The sequence below is a fragment of the Manis javanica genome, chromosome 11 (genome assembly GCF_040802235.1).
Source record: "Manis javanica isolate MJ-LG chromosome 11, MJ_LKY, whole genome shotgun sequence".
In the NCBI taxonomy this organism is placed as follows: domain Eukaryota; kingdom Metazoa; phylum Chordata; class Mammalia; order Pholidota; family Manidae; genus Manis; species Manis javanica.
Window position 1 is genome coordinate 976,380 of NC_133166.1, and position 14,191 is coordinate 990,570.

General features: G+C 36.4%; 1 protein-coding gene and 1 pseudogene across 1 annotated transcript; both read left to right on the top strand.

Annotated features, from left to right (window-relative positions):
- Positions 1–7,900: 7,900 nt before the first annotated feature.
- On the top strand, positions 7,901–8,839 carry LOC108389091 (olfactory receptor 5B3). Its single transcript, XM_036996762.2, has one exon. The coding sequence runs from the start codon at positions 7,901–7,903 to the stop codon at positions 8,837–8,839; it is 939 nt and encodes a 312-aa protein (XP_036852657.2).
- Positions 8,840–12,858: 4,019 nt separating this feature from the next.
- LOC118968088 (olfactory receptor 5B17-like) lies at positions 12,859–13,829 on the top strand (annotated as a pseudogene).
- The last annotated feature ends 362 nt before the right edge of the window (positions 13,830–14,191 follow it).

Genomic DNA, 14,191 nt, shown 5'->3' on the forward strand with positions numbered 1-14,191 from the left:
TCCTGACCACCTTTATAAAATAGTCACTCTCTGCTCACCACACACCCGGTACTCCATTCTATGTTATTCTTCACAATCTTTATTGAACCTTACCTAATGCATATTTATGTGCTCACTTATTTATCATCTCTTCCACCTAAAACTAGAAGTTAAACTGCATGGGAGCAGTGGCTTTACCTGTTTTCTTTGAAGCAAGATCCTTGATACATAAATGGGTTTCTGTTTCATTTCTTAAATGAATGAATAAAATCATTGAGTTTTGACTTCAAATGTATTAATATGTTGAATCACTGAACCATGGATAATACAATCATCCATTATATAAACTTTCCAGATATACTTTTGTAACATTTTCAGAAGCATATCTCATTTTCTCCTCTGCTGAAATACTTTTCTCATTCTCACTCAGTGCGTGCACTCTCCACTTTTGGACACGATGATGTCTTGGATCATCTAAACCATTTTGCAGTTTTTACTTCCAAATGATGTCACATTAAATGGCAAGTGACACAGCAGATAAATACTATTAAGTAAGTCATAAAAGACATTAAATGTGAAGGTTTAATGTACGACTATAGTTGGAAAATTTCTTCCTACATACTAATTAGACAACTGACTGAAATGATTCTAAATGTCCATATGAATATAAACATGATAATATCTCTCAATAATAAAGGTAATGAGCATTCAATACATGGCACAATATTTATATTTTCTATTTTGACCCTCAGAGAACTCAATACTATACAAAACCCACACACAGGAATATCACCAATGCCTAATTTGTTATCTGTAAAATATGAGGCTTTAATATCTCAGTATTTGTAAGATTGTGTTTGAATGTGCTATTATGGATACACTGGTACTTGTGGAGGGTTGGGTTTTTTGTATCTTTTACCTCTCCATATAAAGTTTAGAATCAGTTTGTCAATATCCATAAAATAAATTTCTGAGATTTTAATTGGGACAGTATTTGATCTATATATGAAATTGGGAAAAACTGACATCTTGACAACATCATCTTCCTATCTGTAAACATTGAATATCTCTCCATTTATTTAATTTATTTTTTCTCATATTCATCTTGGATAAATTTTGTTAAATTTATAGATAAGTATTTCCCTTCTTGGCTGTTAGTGATCTGTTTTTTACCACAAAAATTAAAAAATGTCTTCTATCATTGTGTAGATAAGTTATGCACTAAATTGTGTCATCCTGTCCATGATGTAGATCTGCAGAATTTTGAAGAACAAATTATTGCCATACTAAAATTATGTTTCTACATTTTAATTTTTGGAAAAATCTTCCTAATTAATCACTGGGTTCCTTTGCCTTCCTCTCCTGCAGAAGATCTTGTGATTCTCAAATCAGGTCCATAAAAAATAATACAAAGGTGAATGATTTCACCCTTCTAGAACTAACCAATGTCCCAGAACTGCAGGTTCCTGTCCTTATACTATTCATCCTCATCTGCCTCATCACTCTAATTGGGAACTTGGGATCATGTTAATCTTGCTAGACTCTTATTTCCAAACTCCCATGTACTTTTTCTTCAGCAACCTATGTCTGGTGGCCTTTTGTTATCCCTCAACATTCATTCTAAAGATGGTGGTTGGGGTCCTTACATGAGACAAGGTCATTTCCTGCAATGCATGTGCTGCTAGGTGGTATTTTTTTGTAGCCTTGACTCTGTGGGAAATTTCTTCTTGGCATTAATAGCTTATGATCAGTACACAGCAGTCTGAAAACCCCTACATTATACTACCACCCATGTCCACCTCTGCTTCCCACCTCACTGTCTCCACCTTCTAAAGCACACTCATTGTCATGACCTTATAGCCCAGTTCTAGTCATTCCATGGACACAGACAAAACCCCATCTGTGCTTTATACTATGCTCATCCCCACGATGAAACTGGTGGCCCACAGTCTGAAGAACAAAGAGGTCAAGAGTGCATTCAAGAAGGTGGTTGAAGACGCAAAACTCTCTACAATGGGGATTTTAATGTTATAGATTATGAGATAATCTTGTTTCATTCTCCCAGAATGTCTCCACACAATGACTCACAGTTTAAGCCCTGCACTGCATTTAGTTCTGGAAATTATAATCTTATCTCTCCAGAAACATATTATCTAGTAAAAAAGAAACATGTCCAGAATTGTAATACTAGGAAAGGGTAGCTCAGGGGAATTGAAAGAAACTTTGGATTCTGCTTGTAAAAATACTTTCCAATGCATTTGATTTATTCATTTGTTCCACATGAATTTTTTCTACCACATGCCAGTGCAACATACATGTTAATCACAGGCACAAACAATCCCATGGACAGAAGTAAATGCATGTGCTCTATGTGGGCACATACTCAGGACAGTGGGAAATTTTTCTGAGGTAAATGAAATGTAATTTTTAATAAAATAATTTAGAACAATTAATTGTGGTATTAGATTATACTTTATTTCTAATCTTATTTCCTTAACTGAATACCTTTTCTAAGGATCCTAATTAAAGAACCGAGTAATGTGCTTCAAAATGAATGTTCTTCATTTGCACATGTTATTGAGAGATACATCAATTTTGCCTCTTAAATGAAGTAGTAGATATTTCTGTCTTGACTGAGTCATTTTGTAGAACCAACATGTTCACATTACAATTTTCAAAAAGGTAAAAATAGCCAGAATACAAGAAAAACGGAGGAAAATAAGAGAACTTTCCAATTCATTTGCATATTGCCACCAAATTTTCACAGTTTAAAAAATGCACTGAGAATATCCATGATATACTTTTTCTGTTTGAAAATGTACTTGAGAGCTTAATGCTGCTCATTTATTCATACCTCGTTTTACTTACTTTTCTTTTTCACTCCACCAGTCTCTAAATCCAATTCATTGTCTCTGATTTCCCTTCATTTCTGGACAACTCCAAGTTTGTTCTTACCTCAGGGCCTTTGTACTTGCTTTTCCCTGAGTGGAATGTTCTTTCCCTCCATTCAAGCCTCTCCTTAAATGTTACCCTATTACAGTTTACTTTCCTGAACATTTTTATAGTCACCCTTTTTTCCCCATATATACTCTATGCTCATTCTGCATTATTCTTCATAGTTTTTATCAACACTCCCTACTGTATAATTATTTGCCCCCTTGTTTATTACCTATCTCACCCAAATATTATGTAAACACAATGAGAGCAGTGAGTTTATCTGTTCTCTTCACATGATCCTCAGTAGCAAAATGAGTATCTGATTTCAAAGTAGATTCTCTGTAAATGTTCTTTAAATGAGAAAATGATTTAAGCTTTGAGTACTTATGTACAATATGTTAAAAATCTTTGCATTTTAGGATATCCCCCCCAAAATAAATAAACCTTATAGCATTTCGGGAAGCACAACCAATTTTCTGATTTTCTGACTTATATTTATCTACACTTTCACTCAGTGCTTATAGGGCCCACATTGAGGCACAACAATTTTGTGGAAATCACCTCATCATTGAATAGTCCAAATCACCTAATAATCTTTATGTAAAAATATTGCCTAATTAAGTGGTAAATAATGCACACTGAATGCTAAAAATAGTAAAAATCATAAATATGAGTAAAATCTGAAAAGGCATTAAATTGTCATTATAAAAAGTTAACTGTAAGAGTTATTTTGGAAAATTGGTTCATGTTTACTGATTATACATTTAATTGAAATGATTCTATCTCCCTACGGCATATAAACATGACAGTATCTCTCAGTAATAAACATAATGTACATTCAATATGCTCATATAATGAATGCACAATTTTCATACTTAAGTTTTGATCCTCAGGGAGTTCCATACTGTACAATACCTGTCCACAACAAGGTGAATGTGTTTAATACCACTGACACTTTAAAATGGCTTGTATAGTTAATTTAATATTATAATATTTTACCACAATAAAAAAAGAGAAGCTAATGCCAGCCACTCTAAAAAAAAACCCCTTTATTTGAATTTCATTCCAACTGAGATTTCTGACACAGGGCAAGTTCTGGAGGCCAGAAGTCTAAAATTAGATGCACTGGACTGAAATGAAGGCGTCAGAAGGGCCAGGCTCCTTCAGAAGCCCTTAAAAAGGAATTGGTTCCCTGTCTCTAGGATCTTGACGCGACTGTCAACATTCCTTGGCCTGTGGCAGCAACAGTTCGATCTCAATGCCTCCACTGTTACATTGCTTTCTTCTCTATGTGCATGTCCAAGCTCCCTCCAACCCTCTTTTTAGTCACTGATATGAAATTCATATAACATAAAACTCATTGAAGTGTTCCAGTTAGTGACATCTAATACATTCATAATATTGTGCATCCATCATATCTATCTAGTTGTAAAAGGTTTTCACTATCCTTAAAGGAGATCTGTCTCCACCAAGCAATAACTCCTCATTCCCCCTGAACCCTGCCATTAGTCACCACTAATCTGCTTTGGTCTGTATGGATTTCCCTGTTCTGGATGGTTTATATAGAAACAATAACCAAATATGGGACCTTTTTTGTTTGGCTTCTTTTACTTAGCATGATGTTTTCAAGACTCATCATATTGTCACATATTATCAGTTCTCCATTCTTTTTTCAGCTGAATAATATTCCATGGTATGGACAGATCACATTTTGTTTATTCATTTATCACATGATGGATATTTGGATTTTTTTCTACCTTTAGGTGATCATGAATAATCTTGCTATGACCATTGTGTACAAGTGTTTTTTTTATCTGTTTTCAAATCTTGGAGCATGTAACTAGGAGTAAGAGGGCGGGTCATAGGGTAACTCGATGGGGGTGTGGGCTTTTGGCCCCATTCTTCCCTCCCCTCTCCCTCTGACACTCCCATGTTCATGTGTTGGTGCAGTGGGCAGCATGCTGCTGGTCTACTTGGCTCTTTTTCATTTTTCTTCAATCTTTTTTTAAATTTCTGCTCCATAGACAGAATTACTTTAATTAATTTAACCTTCAAATGTACTGATTCTTTTGTCTCTCAGCTCAAGTCATTGTTAAAATCTCTAGTGAAATATTCATTTCACTTGTGTTTCTGAGCTTCACAACTTCTATCTGGCTGCATTTACAATTTATGTCTCTTTATTGATATTTACCTTGTTGAAATATCCCAATTTCTGTTCATTACTTTTCCATGTTCTGTATGTTCTTGTTCTTTGCAAGTCTCTTACTTTTTGTAAAATACTGGACAGTTTAATATTACAGTGTGGAAACTATGGAAGTTTAATTCTTCTCCCTTACCAATATTTTCTGTGTGGTTGTTTAGATACTACAGCTTCTTTAGTGAGTTTTCTAATATTTTTTTTAAGTGTAATCTTTGTCTCTCTGGCCTCTGAGGTCTATATTCCCTTACTTATGATCAGCTCATACTTTGACAAAAATAAGAAGTAACAAGTAATACAAAAATAAGTGTGTACAATGAAAATAATCAGCATGGACCCTACAGGCAGTTCATTTACCTCTTTCTTGGGTAAGCGGGATGCGGAGCTCTAGATGCTCTCACAGGGGAAATTACCCGAGAGCTCTGTGTCTCTATAATTCCCTCAATGCCCCCATTAGCCTTTGAAATCCCAATACTACTCAACATGACATCACTGCAGAGGGAGCAGTCGGCATGCTGAACCAGGCTGCTGATCGTTCATTCATTGAGTATTAGTACTTGTTAGCACGCAGAGGCCTTCCCCAGGATTTGCTGTGCACCCATAACCATAGTCAGAGAAAACATCCCAAGGTACAAATTGTATTGCTTGACTTTAAAATGATCATCTCCAGTAGAGATATTTAGAAGACCTTCCCTTATTTGTTATTTACAGATATAATTCTGCAAATTTTGTGAGAGATCACGTATTGTGTTTATTTTACAAATAGAAGAAGGCAAGTGACTCTTTGTGAGGTCACAGGAAGCAGGGTTGGTTCAGGAAATGAATGTTAATTTCCTTTCCTCCATTTCACCCTGCCTTAGACACCTTGGAGCGTTATGATCACTACTTGAGCGACAGCTTCTCTAGTGGTATTCATGCACTATTCTAAAGAAATCACTATTTCTGATTTCAAACTTTTTAGAACTGACTATTCCTGGTCTCCTAGCAGACAGGTAAGAACCTATATTCCATAAGCATCTTGTGTGTGTGAGAGAAGTGTCATTCATGAAAAAATAGTGGGGCCGCTATTCTGACTTTGAGAATAGAAATAGGTATTTTCAATGTGTTTCTAAAATTTTGCTATGAGACAGGTCTATAAATGTCAAGACTTCCATCAGTAAGGAGTTTGCTGATACTTGCAAAATATCATTCTGCTGTCCTAAAGATGCAATTTTCTGATTGATTAAGTGGTAATTTCATCTTGTCCTCTAAATGTTGCTCTCTCGTGAGAGGTAAAAAAATAAACACACAACAACAAATAAACAACAACAAAGAGCAGGAGTAAAATGATTCTTAAAGTACAAGAGCTTCCTATATGAATTAACAACATCCTAATGGCATTTTAAACTTCTCCCTATAATGTCATGCTTATTATTACTACCATATATACACATCTGATGGTGAACGGCTAAAAAATAGGCTTTTGAAATGACAAAAATGAGCGAAATAATGAGTTTAAGAAAAAGGGATGCTATCCCAAGCGAAAATAGTGTTTCAGGGAAGAAATTAAGCAAAAGAATGGCTCACATGGATTTGCTGGAGCCGCCAATTGTATGAATGATGCAAAAGCAGATTGGTAAGACTAAAAAGTACCAATCAGCACAGAAAATCTCCGTGGCCCTGTTGGGTAGAGTAACTGGAAGAGGAAGGCTTCCAGACTTCAAAACTCATGCGCACCTGAAGCCCTCCAGGTTGCCACCCATTTTTCCCAAGTCAACATAAAGACGATCATCTCATCCTAACAATAATTTTATAGCTAGCACTCATCAGACTGTGTCAAACACATAGCATTTTATTTTTTATACATAACTTTATTTAATTCTCATAATAATAGTATAAAGTAGGACTCATTACTGTATTCATTTTGCTGGTGGAAAAATGAGATTCAGGGTGTTAAGACTTACAGTAGCAATATACTGAGGACCTAAGATTCTGAGGTAGCTAATGAGGGCTAATATGGCTCTCACCCCAGAGCCTAAGCTTTACACCTAATGCTTTGCCTTCTCCTGAGAATTGCCTTTGCTGGTTATATACATGCCCCTGCTGCTCCAGTTACCCCACCCACTACTATGCATGTGTCTCCCAGGTACTGCGCTGTGAAACCCTAACCACTGAATTTGGAAAAATGGAAATAATGGGTGATTATAAATCGAGGTAAATTCAATGTGATTAAAATACAGTTAAGACTGTAGAACTTAGGGAACACCCCCCAGTGTGAGTCCAAAGCATGATGTGTCAATGAATACTCATTTAAATACAATAAAATTAACCTATTTTGCATCAGAATTTAAATGAATGTAATAACAAATGAAACCCATAATATTCTTGAGGGAATAAAGAATATACATGTAAAATGTCAAGCAGTTCTTGGCAGAGGAGCCCTATTCAGGTACATGCTCTTACTAGGATTAGGTAAAGTGAACTGGCAGATATATTCATTCTGGGCAGGCCATCTTGATCAAGTTATTTAATTTTCTAAATCTCAGTTTACATATTTATAAAATTTAAAACCTGAGAGATGCTTCATAAAGATCCTCATATTCAACAGCATGTAAATCTATATGTAATAATCCACTAAGTACTACTATTAAACTTATTTATTGTTAAATCTGGAAAACTTTGAAATACAAGCTATCACTATAATGAAGTAATACATATTGTATGTACACTTCTGAATTTAGATTTCTTTGTCATCACCCTGTCCCTCTCTTCTCATAGCCACAGAGCATTTTGAGATTCTCAACACTGATGAAGAACAGGACAGAAGTGACACAGTTCATCCTGCTGGGACTCACCAATGACCCAGAACTGCAGGTCCCCCTCTTTATAGTGTTCATGCTCATCTACCTCATCACTCTGATTGGGAATTTGGGGATCATTGTGTTGACTCTGCTGGACCCTCGTCTCCACACCCCCATGTACTTTTTCCTCAGTAACCTGTCTCTGGTGGACTTCTGTTACTCTTCAGCTGTCACCCCTATAGTCATGGCTGGGCTCCTTACAGGGGACAAGGTCATCTCCTACAATGCATGTGCTGCTCAGATGTTCTTTTTTGTAGCTTTCGCCACTGTGGAAAATTATCTCTTGGCCTCAATGGCCTATGACCGCTATGCAGCAGTGTGCAAACCCTTACATTACACCACCACCATGACCACAGGTGTGTGTGCACGTCTGGCCACAGGCTCTTATGTCTGTGGTTTCCTGAATGCTTCCATCCACATTGGAGACACCTTCAGCCTCTCCTTCTGTGTGTCCAATGTGGTCCATCACTTTTTCTGTGATATTCCAGCACTCATGGTTCTCTCTTGCTCTGATAGACATGTGAGTGAGCTGGTTCTAGTTTATGTAGTCAGCTTCAACATCTTCTTTGCTCTCCTGGTTATCTTGATATCCTACATATTCATATTTCTCACCATCCTAAAGATGCACTCATCTGCAGGATACCAGAAGGCTTTATCCACCTGTGCCTCTCACTTCATTGCTGTCTCCATCTTCTATGGAACACTTATATTCATGTACTTACAGCCCAGCTCCAGCCATTCCATGGACACAGACAAGATGGCATCCGTGTTCTATGCTATGATCATCCCCATGCTGAACCCTGTGGTCTACAGCCTCCGGAACAAGGAGGTCAAGAGTGCATTCATCAAGGTTGTTATAGAGGCAAAATTATCTTTACGGTTGTGATTTTGACATTGTGCAATTAACTGTAACCTAGTTTCATTAAAGCCACAATGAAATTAAATTCCTTAAGTAATATCCTGACCTATTCAAAAGTCCCTTGTCCTAAAAAAGGAGATATTATGCCCCAAAATATAGTAACCTGACAAGAATAGCCGAGAAGTCTTGAAGGCTTCTTGTCAATCACTTTATTGAAGACACTTGTTTATTCATTTATTCTACGTGCATTGTTCTTTCCACATAAATGCCAATACACATATGATAGGGCACAAGTAAGACCATGAACAGAGGCTCATGCATGTGGCATGCAAGAATATGTACACACTGAAGTAGGAAATTTGCCAGAATTAAATGGAATGTTGTTAGTTCTTAATAATAATTTAAATAGTTAATCCATGAATTAGAATAGAAATTTGTTAATTTCTTTTTACTTCTTTAGCTTAATGCTGTTCTAAGAGTCCTAATTTTGCAGGGAAAATTGCAGGTGATAATTGTAATGAAAGCATGTGTTTTCACATTTTATTGAAAGATATATATAGCATCTTAAATGAATTAATAAAACTGTCTTTGCTTAGTCATTTTATAGAACCAACATGCTCATGTTACAATTTTTAAAAGGATAAAATGGCCAGTGGATAAAAAAAATATAGGAAGAATAAAAGTATTTTTCAGTTTCTTTAGATACTACTACCAAGTTTCACACTATTAAAACATTCACTGAAGACCAGTATTGTACATTTTGCTTCTGGAAATGCTTTAAAATTGTTAATGCTGGTGCCATGTTTATTTTGGCAATTTAAATTATTTTTTGTTAATTTCCTATTCTTTCACCCTAGGTCATCCACACTGACTAGAATCTGACAACTCTAAACATGTTCCTGCCACAGGACATTTGTGCTTGCTCTTCCCTATATAGAATATTCCCTAGTTCTATTAAGGTCATTGCTTCAATGTTACTCTATTTTAGATTTCCTTTCTTTATCAAATAGTAATTCTGTACTCACTGTGTACAACTGTTCTTTCATTCTGCATTATTTTTCATGGTCCTTATGATCAGTCACACACTGTACATTTATTTGTTCACTTCTTTATTATTTCTCTCCCCCAACTAGAATTTTCAACCCCATGAAAGCAGTGGCTTTTTCTGTTTTGTTTAAAACAGATCCTCAGTACCTGAATGAGTGTGTTTCATAACAGATTCTCAATAGATATTTGCTTAAATGAATGATTCAACTAAAACAATTAAGATTTGAGTCCAACTGTATCATTTGTTGAATCTTTAAACCACCGATGATTATAGTGTTTCATCCATAAGACAAACCTTTCTAAATAGACATATAATGCACTTCAATTTCCTGCTTTGCTGAAAAATTTTAATTGACACACTTATTCAGTGCTTGCAGTCCAACAGTGATTTTCTGGATCCCATAATCAGGTGAGTTATCTGAAACAATCTCATCATTTTTACTTAGAAATAATGTCTTATTATGTGGCAAATAACACATTCATAAATACTATTTAGTAAGTCATAAAAAGACATTAAATGTGAGATTATATTTAAAGGTTTAGTATCAGATTATGTTTAAGAATTACTTCCCACATGTAAAATTAGCCTCCAGGAGGGTAATTTGAGGAGAGAATTAGCCCAACTTCCTATAATTCTGAACCAAATTTTTTAACTGACATCAGAATTAAGGTAGAATTTAATTCCCATCTCTCTGACATGTGTCTTATTTGTCTATTCCTTGTAAACTCAGGGAAAGAAAACATGGATTTTATGTATCAACTTCTTAAAATTTCCAGTGATGTAACATTTAATTATAAAACCCAAAAGAATGTAAAGGAGCAAAACAATATAATAAATAGTGCAGAAAGAAAACAAAATTAATTTTTAGAAATAAATTTCTAATGTCAAAAATTACAATAAGTATAAATTAATGAAACAAAACCACTCTTGATGTATGTCAAAGTCACCTTAATTTTAAAATTAGGGGATAGAATGAAAACACAGCAAGACTGCAAATATATGTAGGTGCTACTCAATTATGTCCCTACATCAGATAAACTTTTTTTTCCCTGTATAAGAGGGAAGAGGAGAAATGATCGGCCTCACAGGGCCCTGCTCTCTGGAGAGAGCCCATCCCTGTACTATTTTCTCCTTGTTCTTGTTCATTACACTCTGAAACCCCATCACAATTCTCCATGACATTATTTTAAAAGGACCAGAGTCTGAGCACAGCTCATTTGGTCATCGCTTATAGAAATGAATGCTAAATTTGTAATATACATCAGTTTCTCCCCAAACTGAGTAGTTGCAGTGAGTCTGCAACCATAGACAGGGAAAATATCCTAAGGTAAATATTGAATTGATGCACATTGAAAAATTAAGCCCTTAGTAAAGTTTTTATATATCCACCCTCATTTATTATTCATGGACACAATTCTGCAGAGTACATGGGAGATGTAGTTGTATTCTCTCTTTATCACAAATGAGGAAAGAGATCAGTACAAGGTCAACAGTTCCTGAATACACAGAAAAATCCATGGTAGATGCAGTACTGAAACCCAGATTTCCTAGGTCCATGTTAGTGCTCTTTTTCCATCTCTTTTTTTCCATCTCCACTTCTCCATCTAAGTCCATCATTTAGGGACCTTGGAGGCTTTTAACCTATACATGAAAGACAGTTTCTGCTGTGTTATTTATACCTCCTCCTAGGGCTAAACTGTTGATTTCTGACTCACAATTCAGGATTGGCTTTCCCTTCTTTTCAAGAGCAAGGTAAGCTTCTGTGGTCAATATACACGAATTTCAGTGAAAAGTGTAGTTGGTGCCAAAACAGGAGGAAGCTACATTTTCTATGAGTTCTGGTTGTTTGAAGACTTTTTCCAAAGCATGGGGCATAAGTATACGATTCAAATGCAAACCGTTTTAATCAGCAGAGAGTAGAGTAATACCTATCAAATTCTATGCTGCGAATTCCTTGTAGCTAAAATATGATAGATGATACTCTGGTTGCAATATAGAGACCATTGTTTTATGCTGGTAACGCTATAGCTGGCCCTAACCAGGATTGAGTTCATCACCCACATTGTGCTGTATTCATGCATTATTTCTTCTAACTCAGAATAATCCCTTAAAGTAGGTCACGGCACCATCTTCATTTGGCTGATTGCTAAAGTGAGACTTCAGGAAGTTAATTAGGACCAATGTGTCGCAGGATGTAGATGGCAGGGCTGATATGCGATCACACACACATTTCTTCTTAGAGGCAACACTTTTACACCCAATACTATACGTTCTCTCAGAACGGGCTCTGCTGGCACATGCCTCTAATGCTTCATTTCCCACTGTATCACCTATGCATTTATTTGTGAATTACTTCACTATGCTAATCCATGCAGTAAATTCAGTACAGAGACACAATGAAGTATAAATGAAATGAAATAAAAATCTCTTTGAATTCACCAAGAGCATTCAGTTTGGGGACCACTGTGACTGGTCTACAGCTTGGTTTTGTCCATTAATACCTGTGTTTCCCTGAATAAGTTGCTCAATCTCTGTTGTCAAGTGACCAATATATGAATAGGGAAAACAACCAATCGATCTAATAGGTTTAATGAGAGAATTAAATGAATATATACATGTAAAGCACCTGGCACATGGGCACTATAGAACTGTAAGCTGTTAGACTCAAAAAACCTGATTTAGGAGATGGATTCATTCCAGACATGTAAACATGGACAACTCATTAGCCTTTCCTACAACTCAGTTTACACACAAATAAACCAAGAATTGGCAAGGTGATCCATAAGGGCCCTTTCCAAAAGGCTGCTGCTGTACAGATAAGTCATTACTAAATTGTGTTGTAATGTCCATGCTTTAGAAATGGGGGATGTTGGAGAAACAATTATTCTTTAATAAAATAATGCTTGTACATTTCAATTTCTGGGCAACTCTTCTTTGTTCCTCACTCTGTTCCCTTACTTCTTGTTGCTACAGAGCATCTCGTGATTCTCAAATCACATCCATGAAGAATAACACAGAGGAGAAAGAATTCATCCTTCTAGAACTGACCAGCGCCCAGAACTGCAGATTCCACTCTTCACAATGCGCCCCCACCTCCACCTCGTCACTCTGGCTGGGAACCTGGGGATGATCCTGTTGATCCTGCGGGACTCTCGGCTCCACACCCCCATGTACTTGATCCTCAGCAACCTGTCTCTGGGGGACTTTGGTTCCTCCTCAGCTGTCACTCCTACAGTCATGGCTGGGCCCCTTATAGGAGACAAGGTCCTCTCCTACAGGGCATGTGCAGCTTAGATGTCCTTTTTTGTGGTCTTTGCCACTGTGGAAAGTTACCTCTTGGCCTCAGTGGCCTATGACCACCGTGCAGCAGTGTGTAAGCCCCTCCATTACCCCACCACCACCACAAGTGTGTGTGCTCGTCTGGCCCTCGGCTCCTATGTCATACTTTTCTGACTGTTGTTACTGACATTGGAGACACCTTCTGTCTTTCTTTCTGTATGTTTAACATGGTCCATCACTTTTTCTGTGATATTCCAGCAGTCCTGACTTGCTCAGATAAAGACATTCATGAGCTAATTCTTGTTCTTACTTCAAACTTTAATATCTTTTTTGGACTTCTTGTTATCTTGATTTCCTACTTGTTCATATTTACCGCTGATTTCCAAATGCTCTCCCGTGAGGGATACCATAGGCTTTATCTACCTGTGCTTCTCACCTTTTTGCAGTTTGTATATTTTATGGGACTGTCACCATCATGTACTTACAGCCAACATCCAGTCCTTTCACGGACATAGACAAAATCGCATCTGTATTCTATGCAATACTCATCCCCATGCTAAACCCAATGGTCTAGATCCTGAGGAACAAAATGTCAAGAAAGCACTCAAGAATGTTGCTGAGAAGTCAAGATATTCTCTGGTTGAGTCAATCAGTGATGTAGAATCCACAAAAGTTGTATCATCCCTCTGAGATCCACTCCATGCCGTAATTCAATGTTCATGGCCATATAAGTGGTAGAAGATAAAAATTTGTCTAATCTTATTTATTTCTTTAGTTTTGGAACAGGTCCAAGCATCCAAAATGCCAAAAAATATAACTATTTTTAGTAAAATTTATTTAATGAAATATATGTGGTTTGGGACACATTTTATCCAAATTATTGATGTGTGGTTTTCTTGCACATTTTATCTAATTTATTATGTTATTTTGCATAAATAATTGCAGCACCCCAACAAAGTAATGCATCCATCATTAGTGGGTATTATGATAGGATAGTGCATGTTGATGTGACAATTTCTAAAAGCTAAATAGCCATATTAGATTAAAAATTG